This window comes from Ursus maritimus, unplaced genomic scaffold, assembly GCF_017311325.1.
Source record: "Ursus maritimus isolate PB19 unplaced genomic scaffold, ASM1731132v1 scaffold_14, whole genome shotgun sequence".
NCBI classification, from domain to species: Eukaryota; Metazoa; Chordata; class Mammalia; order Carnivora; family Ursidae; genus Ursus; species Ursus maritimus.
This window is the reverse complement of record NW_024423786.1, coordinates 48,922,570-48,941,299: the sequence shown is the minus strand read 5'-3', so window position 1 is coordinate 48,941,299 and position 18,730 is coordinate 48,922,570. Positions and strand designations below refer to the sequence as shown.

The following is an 18,730-nucleotide window of genomic DNA, read 5'->3' as shown; positions in this document are numbered from 1 at the left end:
AGCCTCACCAGGTGAGTAAAGAATGTCACCTCCTGGCAGGTGCAGGAACCTCAGGATATACTGGGGACCTCAGAAAGAGGAATCCGGAGGAATCCGCCCACATCCAGGTATCGCAGGCATGTCTGATGGCAAGCACTTGGCTTGGCTTCTGGCCTGGAGAGGCTACTAAAAGTTTAACCTAGAGATTCCTTATAGAAGTTCCAGCAAAATACATTGTTTTAAAACATCTGTATGGGGGCACCTGGGTGGCACAGCGGTTAAGCGTCTGCTTTCGGCTCAGGGCGTGATCCTGGCGTTATGGGACCGAGCCCCACATCAGGCTCCTCCGCTATGAGCCTGCTTCTTCCTCTCCCACTCCCCCTGCTTGTGTTCCCTCTCTCGCTGGCTGTCTCTGTCAAATAAATAAATAAAATCTTAAAAAAAAACATCTGTATGATCAATCATTCTTGCTGAGCTTATGTAAATAATTACACCATTTGTTAAACGGGTACTTGTTTTTCAAACAAATTAGTCTTATTTGGCTATCTCTGGAAATGAGGGTTATTACAGAGAGAAAAATTAAGTTTCAATAACACATTTTTTTGTGGATGCTACATTTTAGTTCTGATTGTCTTTGAATGTTTGCCTAAGCTAGACAACTTGACATAAACTTCAGAGGAACTGCCACAATAGTTCATGTACAATCTCCCTGCTTGTCATTCTGTGGGGATAACAGGACTCTGTGGGCATGATTACTTTTTTTTTTTGTCAGAGAGAGATGGTGCACAAGCAGGGGGAGTGGCAGGCAGCAGCAGAGGAAGAAGCAGGCTCCCCACAAAGCAAGGAGCCCAACGTAGTCTCGATCCCAGGACCCTGGGATCATGACCTGAGCTGAAAGCAGACCTTTAACGGACTGAGCCACCCAGGAATCCTGGGCATACATTTACTTGAACTGGGAAATGGGACAGATTCCCCAACAACTGTATAATTCAGCTATCACCTTGACCAATTCTATGTGGCTGGGATGGCAAAATCGCTCTTTAAAACCCAGAGTGCACCCCACGAAGATAATGGATGGCCCCACTTTATGAGATTGGATGATGCACTTGGGGATGCCCTTATCTCCTGAGACAAGTCTTCTCCCATTTGCCAGTGATTCCTTATAATTAGGATAGTAAAGGTGGACCTCAAACAAAAAAGGCTTCCAGGTGGTTTCATCCCTGTCTTTTATCCTACCTAGAAGCCACCTCTACTGACACTACAATTGCAAACAAAGGCTTTAACCAAGCAAACAAGAGTCCTCCTGGTAAAAAGAGCCTCAAAGCTCACTATGGGACTTCCAGGACTTAGGTTAGGACTGCAATATAAAATAAGCATAACAGTATGCTTGCTCAGCAGGACTCTAAATGATACTTCCCAGGCACTAAACGCACTCAGCCAAGAGTTAAATTCAGAGGACTTCTCGAGAACCATTACTGTCTACTATTGCTACACCATTTGGGGTGTAAAAAATTTCGTTGTGTGTTCGCATTACAGTTAACTCCTGCAAGGTGTCCCAATTAAGAGGCGACATTTGTGATGAATTTAGATCAAGATAACCACTGATCTATTTGACAAAATTGGTAATTGGGGATCTTATCTAAGGGATGTGATCATAATTTTGGGCCTGATACTTTGTTCATCCTCTTGCATGTGCTGATGCATATACCGTTTGCTGCCCATCATGACCCGCTGGAGCCATACCACAAGCCCCTGGACCGACCCCTGGGGATTCTAACTGCCACACAGCCCACCACCCCATTTCAGCAGGAAGCAGCCAGAGCGGTCATTGTCCCATTCCCTAACGGCAGTTAGGGTTACTATTCCAGGGGGAAGAATGAGTAAGGGAAAGGCAGCGCTAGGTAGGGACAGACAGATAGGGGCCTATGTGATCAGGCTCACAGACATCCCAAAAATGTGGAGGTGTGGGAAACCAGAGATAAGGGCACAAATTGGACCACCCTACCCCAGGCATGTGGGGTGGGTCCTGTGGGGTGTCTTTATGATAATCACCTGTGACCAACAAATAACCAGCCCCTAAAAAGGAAGTAAGCCATTAAAGGTGTTCCCTGGTTCAGCTTTCTATAAAAGACCACTCTAAAGGCCCTCGTTGGCAACCCTATTGGAAGCCCTCTCACTCTTGAGAGCTTTTTCTGTATCTTCACTTAATAAACTTCTATCACTTTACTCACCAAAAAAAAAAAGGGAAATTAGGAAAAATGGTTCATTGCCTAGAGTGGACTCCTTCGTGTGACTCAGAAACATCTTTATTCTTCCCCTCTAGCCTTATTAAAATGCCACTAAAGGGGCACGTGGGCAGCACCATGGGTTACGTGCCCCACTCTTGGGTTTCGGCTTGGGTTGTGATCTCAGGGTCGTGAGATTGAGTCCATGTTGGGTTCCATGCTCAGCAGAGTCTGCTTCAGATTCTCTCTCCCTCTCCTGCTTGTGTTCTCTCTAGAATAAATATATTTTTATTATGTATCTTTAAAAAATAAAAGTCCCCGCTATGGAATTGATCTTGCTGGCCCCTGGCTGAAATCTGAGAAGGGTGCCACGGGAGCGAGAGTCACTTTTTGGTGCTCAGCTCCTGTAGTCACTTTCCGATACACTCAGTGCCCCGCCGAGAGCCCGGGACTCATTCAAGGTGTCGGGGAGCACAGCATGATGAGGGACGATGTGTGAGCAGCCTCCCACTGGAAGGAGGACCTAAACCCAAATCCAATATGTTCATCCACACTCCAACTACTAACCACAGCTTTCACCTCTAACTTCATGTCAGAACACAGCGGCCAATATGAGGAATAGGGTGGAAGAAGCAATTATCATTGGAGGGGAGAGTATTGTTTACTTAGCAAACTGAAGATGAAATAACTGGAAAACTACTGCCACTGATGAGGGAGTCGATCTGCTGAACATGTGTACATACATACCACACACATAACACAGATTGGACTAAAATCACGTCTTGCAAAACATACATAAAATGTGGAGGTCGCAGTCTTACACCATGTGCAGGATCTATGTGGAGAAAAGTCTATCGTTTTCTCCTGATGAAGCAACAGAAGCATCACCTCCCGAGCCGACCTTGGTGCGTAGAAGACTCCTGAACTCAATGACGCTCATCTCCCTACACAGAGCCACAAAACGTGAAGCATTTTTTCCCATCAAATTTGCCTCAGGATCTTTTCTGCCCCATAATGAAATAATTCTAAATGATATCTCTGCAAATAAGTCCAAAAGATAGTCAGGAAATTGATGCAACTAAAGGAGTTCAAGTTTCATCAGAGGCACCAAGTACAAAAATAATGAGAAATGATCATTTAATGGTCTGTTGCCACCACAGGAACTGACCGGTTGTGTGTCACGGGGCAGGGAGGGGGTTTCGCCACCCGGGGATATTTGGCAATACCTGGAAATGGCTTTGGCTGTCATGACTTGGGGAGGTGGTCGTGCTGCTGCAGACGTCTAGGGATCCTCTAAGACGCAACACAGTGTTCCCTCTGACAAAGAACACTGTCTGATTAAAAACAAGTGTCAACATTGCAAAACCCTGAGCTACTCAGATGATCCCTTGAAGGTCTACAAATAGGAGGATTTAATAAAATATATGATAAACTGTGCCAGTTTCTATCTACGATAGCTAAAGAAATTCTTTATGTACCAAAGAGCTCAGTGTTAAAAATGATAAACATACTGAACACCAGAAAGCACTTCTGTATCCTGAGACAGTAAACCACAGCGTCTGCGTATTTACTTATTTCCCACATCTATCCACTCATCCCAAGAACCGTACTGCTCATGTATATTTTTTGTCCTTTGGGTTATATAAAGCAACACTACTTCTTCTTTTGCTCGAATTATTGCAGCTCTGACATTTGGGATCTCTCTCAGTTGACTCTGGGTCCCTCTGACATACCATCTCAACTGTGGTTTATAAGCACTTTCCAATTTTGTAAGATACTCCAAGCTCATCTATTTTCTTACTAGTCATAAAATCAGTGATTTCTCCCAAGTAGACAGATACACACAGACACACACGCCAAGAAGAGCCATGTCTATACCTTCATCTTTCTGGGGAACCACTGTTGTCGATCCCAGGATACAGGACTTTAGGTGCTGCTGCCCACTGTTTACATCCACACACAAGCAGTTCCTCACACAGTGTTTAATTTATATTAGTGGGAAGAAAATGATCAAGGACATTCTCACTCACTGAGGCCATGACCCTCTACAGACAAGATACGCATCGCACCCCCCAGCTTCCCTATCTTACCTAGCATTTCTTTCCTTCAATGCCTTTAATTTTCTACTTAGAAAGCAAAGCTTTCCCATTTAACCAATTCACTTACCCCACAGAAACATAAGCACTAATACAAGAACTTCTTTCTTGGGCATCTGGGTGGCTCAGCTGGTTGAATGTCTGACTCTTGATTTCAGCTCAGGTCATGACCATGTTGGGCTCCCCGCTTGGAGGGGAGTCTGCTTCTCTCCCACAGCCCCTCCCCTGGCTCACCTGTACTCCTCTAAAATAATCTTTAAAAAAGAAAACCAAAACCTTCATTCTTTCATGCCTACATATCCACATCCTAGAGTGCTTTGAATATTTGTGCTAAACTGGCTGTTTTTCAGTCCATACTGTCTAGCATATGAGGTATCTTGAAATATTAGAACCAGGACCACAGTACCTGAGCAAGAAAGGCTTTACTGGAAAAGAGATCCTGACTTTGTCTCTTGCTTGGTTTGTGTTCTTTGGCAATTTACCTAAACTTACAAGCCTCATCTGACTCACAAAAGCGGTAACAAAAGCCATACAGTTTGCTAAGAAATACATGATTAGAAATACATGCATTTTCAGTGAGATGCTTTATGGAAACCATCCAATACACTGCATGAAGTATTTCAGTATCTAGAAAACTAGGAAAGCAGAATTGTTGCACAGGACTAGGAACTGACCTTTGCACTGCCTACAAAGCCTAGATAAACACTGAACAGAAGAAAATCACATCATCAGAAAAGCTACTCTGTGACCACGACTGATCAAGACAAATGCTTTCTGCAACCATGTTTCTATAAATGGTAAAGATAACATTCCAAGACTAAAAATGACCAAAATTCCCCTCTTCTAATGTAAATGGTGCTTATTACAAACTAGGTTTAGCATCAAGCCATTCCTTCCGCTGCCTAGATAAAAACTACTGGAATTGCCCAAGACAGAATTAATCTCCCTTCCTTAGGGCATCCAATACAAAAAATAAATAAAAAATCTTGTTTCCTTTAACAGCATTCACCTAACACAAAATCCAGCTAAGAAGTCCTTTTGAGTGCACTGTTTCTGTTACACCCCACAGTCTTTTATACTTTGTTCTCTCTCTTAAAGCTAGAAATCATTATATCACTCTCTCCTACTATAGATATGATCCTGGTGGACTTTGGGAAGAGGGCACTGAAAAAAAAATGAACTAAGTTTTTGGTATTATGAATGAGAAACGAGTCTTATGACAAAAATGAGTATAAAGAATAAAAAATAGGGGTGCCTGGGTGGCTCAGTCAGGTAAGCCTCTGCCTTCGGCTCAGGTCAGGATCTGGATCAAGCCCCGCACCTGCTTGCTCTGTGGGGTCTGCCTCCGCCCCTCCCTCTGCTCTCCCCCCAGCTTGCACGTGTGCTCTCAAATAAATAACATCTTCAAAAAACAAAAACAAACACTTTTGGCCCTCAAGAGACATAAAGTCTCCCAAAAAACTTGCAGTTCACTCATTCACGTTTCGGTATTTAGGGCATCTGATCTCAAAACGAGGACTACATTTGGATCCAGACAAAAATCCCTCATGACTGCTTAATGCTGACAAATTACTTTTGATTCCCCCATGGAAACGTACGCGAACTCCTCTAACGCAGGTTTTTTATGGTTTACTGATGGTTCCTATCTGAAAGATGAAAACTATGGTGCTGTGTATGCTATGACAACTCTTTCTGAAGTCCCTTGGGAGCACCTGTATTTCAGCCATTATGTAAGCCCATACACCAGTTTATACATTATCCAAGGGCAAAAGCACCAACACTTGTACTGAGAGTCGGTATGCCCCCCTTGGGGCAGCTCATGACCTCACACTATTATGGAAACAAGGTGTCCTTACCTCCAATAAAATGCAAAATTAAAAACGTCTCATATGCCCAAAAGTTATCAGATGTCACATATTAGCCAGCTGCTCTAGCTGTTATTAACATTCCCGGGCATTCCAGATTCAATTCCTGGAGGCCAAAGGAAACCACCTCACTGACATTTCCACACAAAAAAAATGCCACTCGAGGAAATCAACAGCTAAACCTCCGTCATGTCCCAAAGGGATATTTATCAGATGATATCTGATATCCCAAATGATAATCAGAAAAATTAAAGAGACACCCAACACTGGCCCGAGGAAATAAGATATTAGATATCTAATTAATTGTTGGTCTGATAAGTAACAACTCAGTCCTACAAGAACTTCTAAAATCTCCACTACTTAACACTGCATATGCATTAAACAACTGGTCTACTAATGAAACGATAGCAATCATGAACGAATTTTGGTGGGGAATTAAGGCCACAAAAAGTGCCTACCTCGCTTATCCATACTCTTCCATGTATAATCCGGGGACATCAGTTCATGCAAACTGGTTTCATACACTTTCCTGTAACTTTAGGCATGGTTTGCATACTTTCTCACTGGTCTGAAGCTCTCTCCCTTGTAGTCAGGCCAATGCTTTCACTGTCACTAAAATTGTGTTAGAGAAGATTATCCCAACCTCGAGAGCCCCCCCTTGAACTTCACAGTGATCAGGGAACCAATTTCACCAGTCAGGCGCTTCCATGAGTCTGTGTGGTCTGTCTGGTGTTACAAAGGTCATGCTGCTTATCACCCTCAAACCTGAGGGTGAGTCGAGCACACTAATGACACTATTAAGACTCAATAGGCAAGAGGAGCCTGGGGGGCTCAGCTGGTTAAGCAGCTGCCTTCAGGTCAGGTCATGAGGCCAGGGTCCTGATTTCCACATCAGCATTGGGCTCCTTGCTCAGCCGGAAGCCTGCTTCTTCCTCTGACTGCAGCTCCCCCTGCTTGTGCTCTGATAAATAAACAAAAGTCTTAAAACAAAACAAAACAAAACAAAAAACCCTCAATAGGCAAAATTTGTAGAGACCTTCCAAATACCGTGGCTGGTAACACTGCCATCAGTCCTTCTAAATCTCAGATCCACCCTCTCTGGAACTCAGATTCTCACCCTTTGAGAGTCACAGGACAGCCAATGCACTTGCCCCTGCCTCCTCTGACCCACAGCTGATAAAAGGAAATATACTTCAATAGTGCGAAGGCTAATGGCTTCGATTACAAGTGCTTTGGTAGAACAATCTTTCTCCAGTGCACTTCCAGAGAGACAATCAAGCATTACACCTTACAACGTGGAGATTTCATGTGTTGGAGAAGACAACTCCAGAAAGACTCTTCAACCTCACTGAGAAGGCCCTTTTCAGGAACTGCTAACTAACCCTTGGGTTGCCAAACTTCAGGGAAGAAACTCTTGGATACTCATTATACATCTCAAGAAAGTACCAAACCCTGACTCGTCCCACACACCCTCTGGCGAATGGGAAGTGCAGATTTCCCCAAACTGAAGGGGCCGACATCAGACCAGACAGCTTTCCCAAATGGTCCAGACTGGGCCAGTGTACCTTTTTCTCACTGTTGCTTCAGCTCTCCACTTTTGTGGAAACACCACACCCTCGTCTGCACATCCCAAACCCTTGCAAAATGGGGAAATCTCTTCTTTTAATTATGGCCTTTCAGAAATAGCCTAATCACAATCACGTGAGAAATTAATTTTTCGACGGCTTATCGTGAAGAGTTAGAAAGTTCAAAATTCACAAGTCTTCTTGTGAAATGTTAACTGACTCTGGATTCTCCTCCAAATTCACCATCTGTGACTTAGAAACCTTACTGGATGTAACACATTGGGTTACCAACAGTTTGAGATAAGAATAGTCTTTTAAAGGTCTTTGAAGCTTTGCCATTCTACAAAAAATTCATCAGCTATTGCATCATGATTGTATCTGTACTGTATCTTCCCAAATCCAGGTGGCTAATTATTTCCACGTGTTTCTGCAATATTCATTATTCTGCACTCATGGCTGCTGTAAGCGGAAACTTCCAAGAGGGATACAGGACTCCTGGTCTGTAGTCACAGAGGGCCCCTCTTCCTCTAAGCTGGAGTAACTGTCAATACTGGCTACTCTGGGATCTAGAGTCCTGGTTCAGAACCACCATACAATTTGCAATTGTCATGTTACTTCTGTTGTATCTGGTTGCCTGTCAAGATGCTTAAAAATAATGTAAGCAAGGGCGCCTGGGTGCTCAGTCTGTGAAGCAGCTGCCTTTGGCTCAGGTCATGATCCCAGTGTCCTGGAATCAAGGCCCGCATCGGGCTCCCTGCTCAGCGGGGAAGTCTGCTTCTTCCTCTCCCTCTGTCCCTCCCCCTGCTCGGGCTCTCTCTCGCTCTCTCTCAAATAAATAAATAAAATCTTTAAAAACAAAGTCAAGTACCCAATAAGGTGATGCTGGCTCAACACTCCAAGATGATCTCCACTTCCGACCTTGAGAAGATACAGACTTCAGAGGGGAAATGCCTGAAAGTTCTCCTTCAAATTCAGCTCTCACTCCCTCTCTGACAAATAAAATCTTCAAAAAAAAATAAAGATTTTATGTATTTATTTATTGAAGAGAGAGAACACACACACACACAGAGGGAGCAGCAGGTGGAGGAAGAAGCAGGCTCCCTGCTGAGCAAGGAGCCCGCCAGGGGACTCAATCCCAGGACCGTGGGATCATGATCCAAGATGAAGGAAGACGCTTAACCAACTGAGCCACCCAAACGTCCCTGGAAAACCTTATTCTTCATCGGCAATGCTTTCAAAGACAGACCTTGATCGCAAGAAGAAATGTAAATACTAACAAAAGGAAACAGTAGCTGAAAATGGCATCAGGAGCTCAGCAGTGGAAGTTCCCAGCCCCACCCCTCCTCCTCAGTTGCACACTCAGCAGGAAGAGACATGCCGTGAAACACCACGTTAGGGACCACTCTGTCATTCCACCAGGAAGAAAGGGTTCCTCCTCACCCAGCAACAGCCCAGCCAATGACAGTCACGACTCAGCCAATGAGAAGCCACTATATTTTGAACTTCCCAGTTTATTCCGACCAATGTTTTGTTCGTAACAGCCCCTTCCAAGTCCCCTGCTTTCTCTTACAGGAGAGCATTCCTCTCCTTTGTTCTCCACAATTGCCTATGGCATTATGTAGCTTCCTTGTCCTGAACTGCAATTCTCTGCTACAAACCCATTTTTGCTGGTAAAATAATTGGCAGTTTATTTTTAAGGGTAACATGTCATTACTCAACAGTCGTATCCTTACAAAAAAAAATGAAAAAGTTATATAAAAATTAAACCTTTGCATGTTAACAAATACACTTCAGTTCATCCATGGATGAAAGAGTCTTTCAAAATGGAAACACCAGTGTTTCACTGAGGGGAGAAAATTACCCGTGAAACCTAGAAACCACTGCTAAGTGAGTACCTACAGTATTTTCCCACCTCAATGTTTCCTTGCAAAACTAAGTAGAAATCCACAAAACAGAGAATCACTTTAAGAATGAGCCACTGTAACTTTTTCACAATGTATGTAAATCAAACCATCAGGCAACAGGTCTTAAGCTTACGCAGTAATAGGTCAACTTTTCTCAGTAAAACTGGAGAATGAAGAATAAGCCATTGATGAAGACAACATATGCATAACGTTAATAACGTTTCTTTCATGTCATGAATCTGGGGGAGTACTTATTATACAGTAATAAGCACCAGGCTTACCCATATTACTTACATTGTTTCTTTCCAGTGCATTTTTCAAATGACTTTCAACATATCTTTTTAAATTAAAAAGCTTCCCTTCATTTATAAGGTATCTATCCGTTATACACTCTCATGTGGTTTTTTAGGAGGGTGGGGCAAGTGAATTTTCCTACAATGTTTACATTCAACAGAATTCTCTCCAGTGTGAGTTCTTCCATGGCTTCCCATGGAAATGCATGGATGGCTTTCCCTGATTATTCACGTTTATATGGTTTCTCCCCCGTGTGCACTCATGTGTCCTCAAAAGACTGTGTGATCAAAAGACAGCTTGCACAACTTTCCCTACATTGAGAGTTCCTCTCTGGTATGAATTCCATGTATATGAACATCATAGAGAGTAAAGACTTTACCAAATTGTTTGTGTTCATTAGTCTTCTCTCCAGTTATTTTGTGTATTCAAGAATAACTGGGACTGAAGAATTTTCCACACTCCTTCCATTCACATGGCTACTCTCCATTATGAGTTCTTTCATGGTTTCGTAAAGAACTAGAACGAGTGAAGGCTTTACTACAGTGTTTACACTGATAGGGTTTCTCCCCGGTGTGCGTACGTTCATGGGTTCGCAATGAACTGGGACAATCGAAGGCCTTCCCACACTCCTTACACTTACAGGGTCCGTCTCCAGTGTGCTTGATCATGTGTCTTTGAACGTTTGAGAGAGTAATGAAGGCTTTCCCGCACTGCTTACATTCATAGGGTTTCTCTCCACTATGAGTTCTTTCGTGTTTTTGCATAGAACTGAGATAAATGAAGGCTTTCCCGCACTGCTTACATTCATAGGGTTTCTCCCCGCTATGCGTTCTTTCATGCTTTTGCATAGAACTGAGATAAGTGAAGGCTTTCCCGCACTGCTTACATTCATACGGTTTCTCCCCAGTATGACTTCTTTCATGTTTTTGAAGGGAACAGGGAAAACTGAAGGCTTTACCACATTCCTTACATTCATGAGGTTTTTTCCTACTGTGACTTCTCTCATGATTTTGAAGGGACATGGAGGAACTGAAGGCTTTGCCACATTCCTTACAGTCATATGGCTTTTCTCCACTGTGTATCTTTTCATGACATCGAAAGTTATTGGGACAATCGAAGACCTTCCCACACTCCTTACACTTGTAAGGTCCATCTCCGCTGTGCTTCATCACGTGTCTTTGAAATACAGTGAGAGGGCTCAAGGTATTCTCACATTCATTACATTCACAGGGTTCCTCTCCTGTGTGACTTCTTTCATGTTTCCGAAAATACTTTGGACAACTGAAGGACTTACCGCATATTTTACACTCATAGGATTTTTCTCCACTGTGTCGCCTTTCATGATTTCGAAAGTAGATTGGACAACTGTAGGTTTTACCACATATTTTACATTCATAGGGCTTCTCGCCCCTGTGTCTCTTTTCATGACTTCGAAAGGATCTGGGACAACTGAAGCCTTTGCCACACTGCTTACACTCATAGGGTTTCTCTCCAGTGTGAGTCTTTTCGTGTTTCCGGAAGTAATTTGGACAACTGAAGGCTTTCCCACACTTCTTGCATTCATAGGGCTTTTCTCCAGTGTGAGTTCTCTCATGGATTCGAATGTAACTGGCATAACTGAAGGCTTTCCCGCACTGCTTACATTCATAAGGTTTCTCTCCAGTATGAGTCCTTTCATGAATTCGACAGTAACTGAGACAACTCAGGGCTTTCCCACAGTGCTTACACCTATAGGGCTGCTCTCCAGTGTGAGTTCGCTCGTGTTTCTGAAAGTTGTGGCGATACCGGAAGGTTTCTCCACATTGTTTGCATTCGTAGGGTTTCTCCCCAGTGTGAATCCTTTCATGCTTTCGAATGGACTGGCAATGCTTGAAGGCCTTCCCACAGTGCTTGCATTTGTACGGTTTCTCTCCAGTGTGAGTCCTTACATGTACTCGAATGGATTGGCGATGCTTGAAGGATTTCCCACATTCCTTACATTTATAAGGCTTCTCTTCATATTCCTGATACTCATACAGTTTGTGGCCAGTGTGAGAGATCATATGCCTGCTAAAGGATGAATGATGCCTGAACACTTGTCCACAGAAACTGCATTTACGCAGCTTTATTCCAGTAGGAGTTTTCTTTATCTGCTTATGATTTGGATTCTGGCTGAAGGATTCTCCACACAGACCACCTTCTTTATTTTTACAGGGTCTCTCTACCACAGGCCTGCTGTAAAAATGAGAAGTTATTAATGGCTTCTTAATAATTTCATGTTTATTAAGTTATTTCAATGACATTCTTACCATTTACCAAAAAAATGTGTTTTTTGTGTTTTCTGATTATTTGAAGGTGAGTACGTGCTAACCATTCTGCAAGGAATTGATCATAGCTATAATCAAAAGTGACAATCATAAATGGGGTTTCTGAATACTGACTCCACATTATTAGTTTTCAACATTGAACATCTACGTCATACTAGAAAAAAACTTTTGATGAAAATATCCTAAAAATAAACAAACTTGAAAATGGTCTTATTTATTTGCTTTTTTTTTTTTTTTTAACATTATGACAAAGATTTTCTCATGGAACAACTGTCCTTTTTCTTTTTTTTTTTTTTAATAAGTAGACTCCATACCCAACTTTGGGATTGAACTCACAACCCTGAGGTTAAGAGTCACATGCTCTACTGACTAAGCCAGCCAGACGCCCCCAGAGACACTGTTCTTATGTGAGTGGGACTCACCTTAGATTTGTCTGATGATGTTCATATGGACTTTTACTGTTACGGTCTTCCCATTTTTCTCCTAAAATGCAGACCAGGAAAAATCATAAAAAATATTTTTAGATTAGTTTTTTAGATTCTAGGTCCATGATGAACAGTCACCATGGCTGATTTATTTACCAACACATTCCCTTTCCACATTTCACCTCTTGAAACAGCACTGATGAGCAACTCACACTGGTTCTCTAATGGACTCATAAGATTGTCATCACCCTCACCTATTGAGGCCAGGTTCCTGAGGGTTTCCTGCATCACGTCTCTGTAGAGTTTCTTCTGGGACGGATTCAGAAGAGCCCACTCCTCCAGGGTGAAGTTCACAGTCACATCCTCCAAGGCCACTGAGTCCTAAAACATCCCACATATGTGTACAGGAGGATGGGTGAGACGGACAGCACTGGCGATCTCTAGTCAATTTGTAAGAAATTCACAGAGGACTTTGATTTCTCAACATTTATTCTATGATGGGGTCATCAGACTCTTCCTCTCTGGCCATACTCACTTCCTCATAAATTTAACAGCATCATAAACACAGGAATTTATTGCTACATTTTTATTGTTATCATTTCAAGTCTCCATGTCTCTCTACTGTCAGGGAACAGAACACCTTGGAAAAATGCTGTACAAATGAAAGAAATATTTCCATCTTAAGACCATCAATTTTTTGTGAAAAAAACTTTCATCTCCTTCTTAAATACCCACATCACACAGCACTCCATGAAGCACAGGGTCAGAAGTGCATGATCAAAATCAGGGGAAAAAATGGAACCCTTTTCTTCTATTCCCATCCCCAAACATGAGAAGCCAGGAGAATGCAAACTGTTACAAGATCCAGCTGGTCAAAATGTCCTGAAATCCTCCAGGCCATTATAAACAGTCACATCCAGCTGCATAAACAACAATATTTTCATAACAGAGTGTAATTATAATTTGTTTGTATAACATTTATCACAGGATCAGTTTTACCTTCCGTGATCTGTCTCGCTTCACGGGCCAGGAAGATATTCTGAATATACAACTCAGATATGAGAAGGAAAGGTGTGACATCTTAGACATCCCCCAAATTCATACAGTCACGAGCCTCAGAGTTGCCTCCCACCAATTTTTAGGACACAAAGACACACATACTGATAAGATACCAGAAGAGATTTTCTGACAGAATTCTATCACTGTAACCAGGGCCTTGGTGACCTTGAGGAACATGTTAAGACATGGAATTTGCAAGGGACTATACGTAATTCCATGATAGCACTGACGGTGAATTTGACATGATGTGAAACATACAGAGTTCAGCAGTGCTTTCCTCCCAAAAACCCCACCAAATCCCTTTTGTCTGATTTCTGTTGCAAGTGATTCCCAACCAGCCACTCTGGAGGCTCTCCCCCCTCCTTCACTCATTGCTGAGTTCCTCTGCCGGGAAGGCAGCAGGATAGCCCCATCCCCAGCACAGGAATCTCTCAGTGGATTAATTCCCCTAAGTGCTGGTCCCTGAAAGAGATCAGTCATCCAATGATGTCCATGCTTAGGGAACAAGAGAAAAGCTCCCCTCCAGCAATTCTAATGCTAGAATTGACAGTCAGTAGAGTGACAGCAAACTAGGAACACCTCTTGTCGTGGGTCCAGGGAGTAAGGAGCTGCCTGGGTCAGCCCTAATAACTCTTTCCACAACGGAACCCTAAAGCATGTTCATAAAAAGTCCTATTATCCAAGAGTGAACATTAGCAGGCCTGAGATTCCTTACCCTTAGAAATCCTGGATGACAAAGTTCATCCTTTGCTGGTATCCGGGACTGGAATTTTGGGAGTGACCCTAACAACCCTAAAGGTAAGTGTGCCTCAGTGTGCCCAAAGCGCTAATGCAAACATTACGGTACATGAAACTCCTATCTTCCCTTTGAGAGTCTGTAATTTGTTACAGGTTTGGCAAACAGTGTTGACATGACCAGCCCCCAACAAACTCTGCAGACACTGAGTGTCCACAAAACTTCCCCAGTAGACAATAATTTACATGTGTATTCACAACTCATTGCTTGAAGAACTGAGCCCATCCTATGTGATCACACTGAGATGACATTTCAGTTTGCTCCTAATTGACTCATACCAATTTCAGCACCAAAGTAGACTAAAGTGTATTTAATGATCCTGTAGGAAAATGTAAAAATTGTTGCTTAATGTCAAAGTAGAAGAAAATAAGTGAACGGATGCCAACTGTTCTTAACAAGAATTCAGTGTCACCCAGATGTCGCCACTCCCAAATAGTATTTTTTTTATAAAGATTTTATTTGTCAGAGAGAGAGAAAGGGGGAGAAAGCACAGGCAGGGGGAGCGGCAGGGCAGAGGGAAAAGCAGGTTCCCCGCTGAGCAAGGAGCCTAACATGGGGCTCGATCCTGGGATCATGACCTGAGCCGAAGGCAGATGCCTAATCAACTGAGCCACCGAGGGGTCCCCCAAATAGTATTTTTATAAAATTCCATAATCCCTCCAGATACTTTAGCAGTCAACAAAAGTACTTCTCCAAGTCCAACAGATAGAACAAATGTTGAGAAATGGACAGTCTTTCGAAGAACAAGGTGGTGGTCTACCTAACACACTAGGATTTTTAAGCTATACTATTCCAGACAATACAGTATACTAACTAGCAGAGTGATAAGCAGACAGAGAAGGGTAGGAAGTGCCTTCAACAGGCTGGTATTTAATATGAAAAGTCAGTCAAGGGCACAGCAGTCACTGAAGCAAAGTGGCAAATATCACAAACACTTGATAAATGCGCAGGCATACACTGTTAATCACCTCCAAAACTCACTGTATTCCCCCCAATAGTCTATGGAAAACAGCCAATTCATTTTAGATTTAAATGTGCAAGATAAGGAACAGCTGGGTGGCCCAGCTGATTGGGTGTTTGCTTTCGGGTCCGGCGGTGATCCCAGGGTCCTGGGATCGAGTCCTACATCAGGATCCTTGCTCAGCAGGGAGACTGCTTCTCCCCCTGCTTGTGTGTTCTCTCTTCCTCCCTCCCTCAGTCTCTCTCTCTGACAAATAAATAAATAAAATCTTTAAAAAAAAAGGTGCAAGATAAAACTAGAAAACTTTTAGAATCACAGACATTTTATTGACACAGGAATAGGGAGAATTTTCTCGTAAGAAAAAGAGTAAGCCATAAACTCAGAGACAGGCAAATTCTACTATATTAAAATTGAGATAATTAAAAGACAGTCAAGGAAAAGTATCAGCAACACCTGCAATATAAAAGGTCAACTGGCAGAGTTAAAATGACCAGATGCATATTCGAAAGGAAAAAAGTCAAACATATTGAACAGAAGACGAAATACCATATATTAAAAATGTCCATCACCTTGGTAATGAGATAAAAGGGAAAATAAAATGTCCAGCAGAGGGGTGCCTGGGTGGCTCAGTCAGTTAAATGGCTGCCTTCAACTTATGTCATGATCTCAGGGTCCTGGGATCAAGCCCCATATTAGCTCCCTGCTCAGTGAGGAGCCTGCTTCTCCCTCTCCCTCTGTTGTACTCCCTCTCCCTCTGCTTCCCCTGCTTGTGCTCTCTCAGGCTCTCTCTCTCTCAAGTAAATGAATAAAATCTTAAAAACAACAACAACAAAGTCCAGTAGATCCCGTTTCACAGTGATTAGAATAAAAATTTGTGAATAGAAAAAAAAAACTCATCAATTTAATAATCCCAAGTGTAGAAGACCACATGAATTGTAACTTGTTACTCAATAAACAATGCAAGAATGTAGGAGGGTCAAGTGATTCAATCCACTGCTATTTCCCGAAGTTTGATCTGATCACTATCTACAGCCTAAGAATTTTTCAACCATGTCCACAGACTTTTTTGTGCATTTACACTGAGAGACTCATACAAGGATGGCATACGCTAATATCAAAAGATCTGGAGGATTTATCAATAGAAAAAGAAAGCAAACAGGATCACAAAATATGCAGCATTTGATTCAGATTGTCTACACTGACAACACACACATGCCTAGAGGGTATGGAAGCCTTCTTACTTCCATAATGCAAGTGTCCAGGGAGGGCAGCGCAGGGCAGGCCTCCCAAGCAAGTGGGAAACGCCTGAGAGAAAGGAAAGCAGCCCAGCCTGGGTTTGGGGGTGGGCTAGGGTGAGAGTTGGGGTACAGGGGCAGGGCCTTCTGTGGATTGAATCACTTGCCAAAACCAAAGGAAGAAACACCCAGGCTGTCTGGTCCCCTCATACAGATGTGGGGCATAAGGGGAGGAAGGAGAGATGAAGGTTGAAAGCTGTCAGCAGTCAAACATCAAAAGAGGAGCCAGAGACTTCTGGTATCTGGTTGGGCATTAAGGAGCTTAGAAGCTGGCTTCCAGTCCTCAGAAGACAAAAGCAAAGAAACCTGAAATCAACAACTCTTCCATCACAGACCTGAGGTACCAGGGTAAAGCACTGTCTCCAAAATTAAAGACAAAAAAGTAGCCATTTAAAAATATGTCCAGAATATACTAAGCTTCTTAACAAGGCCTGACCTCAAAACAATCTATTTCACAAGAGTGTCACTGAAGCTATCGAGGAGCTGGCCAAGAGTTGCCTTATTTAAAAAAAAAAAAAAAAAAAGATACTATCCCTTATCACTCAAGTAATTCCAAGATCTTCAAGAGGTTTTTATTAGGAACTAAGGACAAAGATGACACACCTTTCTCCGTATACCACAGAAGGTCAAGTCCAGGTACATAGGCTCCCTGGAGATTGAGACCAAATCACTGTGGTGGAGAATGCTTCCCCTTCTGCCCACACACCTGCCTCTACACCAAATGGACTCTTGTTTAATTCAAGTGCACTACCCTGAAAGAACTAGATGTGTTTTGGTAAAATCAAGAAGAATGCAAGACGTCCCCTCTCACCAATCCTAGTCGACCTTGTACTGGAATTCTTAACTAATGCGATTAGACCCAAAAACGAAAAAAAACAAAACACAGAACAACAAAAAAAAAACACAGTATGCAGACTGGGAAGCAAGAAATAAAACTTTTTAAAAGTAGGGGCGCCTGGGTGGCACAGCGGTTAAGAGTCTGCCTTCGGCTCAGGGCGTGATCCCGGCGTTCTGGGATTGAGCCCCACATCAGGCTCCTCCGCTAGGAGCCTGCTTCTTCCTTTCCCACTCCCCCTGCTTCTGTTCCCTCTCTCCCTGGCTGTCTCTCTCTCTGTTGAATAAATAAATAAAATCTTTAAAAAAAAAACTTTTTAAAAGTAAATAAAATAAAACTGCTTTTGTGGGGCACCAGCATGGCTCAGATGATTAAGCGTCTGCCTTTGGCTTGGGCTCTGATCTCTGGGTCCTGGGATGGAGCCCCACATCGGGCTCCCAGCTCAGCAGGGAGCCTGCTTCTCCCTCTCCCCCTGTCTTTCCCCCTGCTCATGCTCTCTGAGTCTCTCTGTATCCCTGTCTCAAATGAATAAATAAAATCTTTATAAATAAATAAATAAATAAAACTATTTTTGTGGCAAAAGACAAGACTGTCTATGGAGAAAATCTCCAAGAGTCCCAAGTAGCGAGAAAACCCCTTTTCTTTTTTTCTTTTTTAAGATCTTATTTATTTGTCAGAGAGAGAAAGAAAAAACAAGCAGGGAAAACAAGCAGGGGGAGCCGCAGGCAGAAGGAGAAGCAGTCTCCCTGCTGAGGAGGGAGCCCGATGTGGGACTCGATCCCAGGACCCTGGGATCACGACCTGAGCCAAAGGCAGATGCTCAACCAACTGAGCCACCCAGGCGCCCCAAAATAAGCCCTTTAAACTACAGCTGACCCTTGAACAACTCAAGAGTTAGGGACACCAACCCTTGGTCAGTTCAGTATCTGGGTTTATCTTTTGATTGCCCAAAAACTAACTACTAACAGCAGACTACTGACCAGGAGCCTTACTGACAACACGAAGTCAATTAGCATGTAACTGTTTATATTCTACGTACTATATAATATAATCTTGCACTAAAATAAGCTAGAGTAAACAAGAAAGTCATAAATAAAAATTTATTGAGAAAAAAATCTGCCAATA

At 42.8% G+C, this 18,730-nt stretch overlaps 1 protein-coding gene across 1 annotated transcript in view; it reads right to left on the bottom strand.

Annotated features, from left to right (window-relative positions):
- Positions 1-9,231: 9,231 nt before the first annotated feature.
- LOC103682162 (zinc finger protein 709-like) overlaps positions 9,232-18,730 on the bottom strand; it is a 20,851-nt gene continuing 11,352 nt past the window's right edge. The window contains exons 2-4 of the mRNA XM_008711750.2: positions 12,914-13,040; positions 12,657-12,717; positions 9,232-12,142 (exon numbers count right to left, since the gene is read on the bottom strand). Of these exons, the coding sequence (XP_008709972.1) occupies positions 10,405-12,142; positions 12,657-12,717; positions 12,914-13,040 (1,926 nt within the window). The 3' untranslated portion in view covers positions 9,232-10,404. The remainder of the gene's footprint in view (positions 12,143-12,656; positions 12,718-12,913; positions 13,041-18,730) is intronic.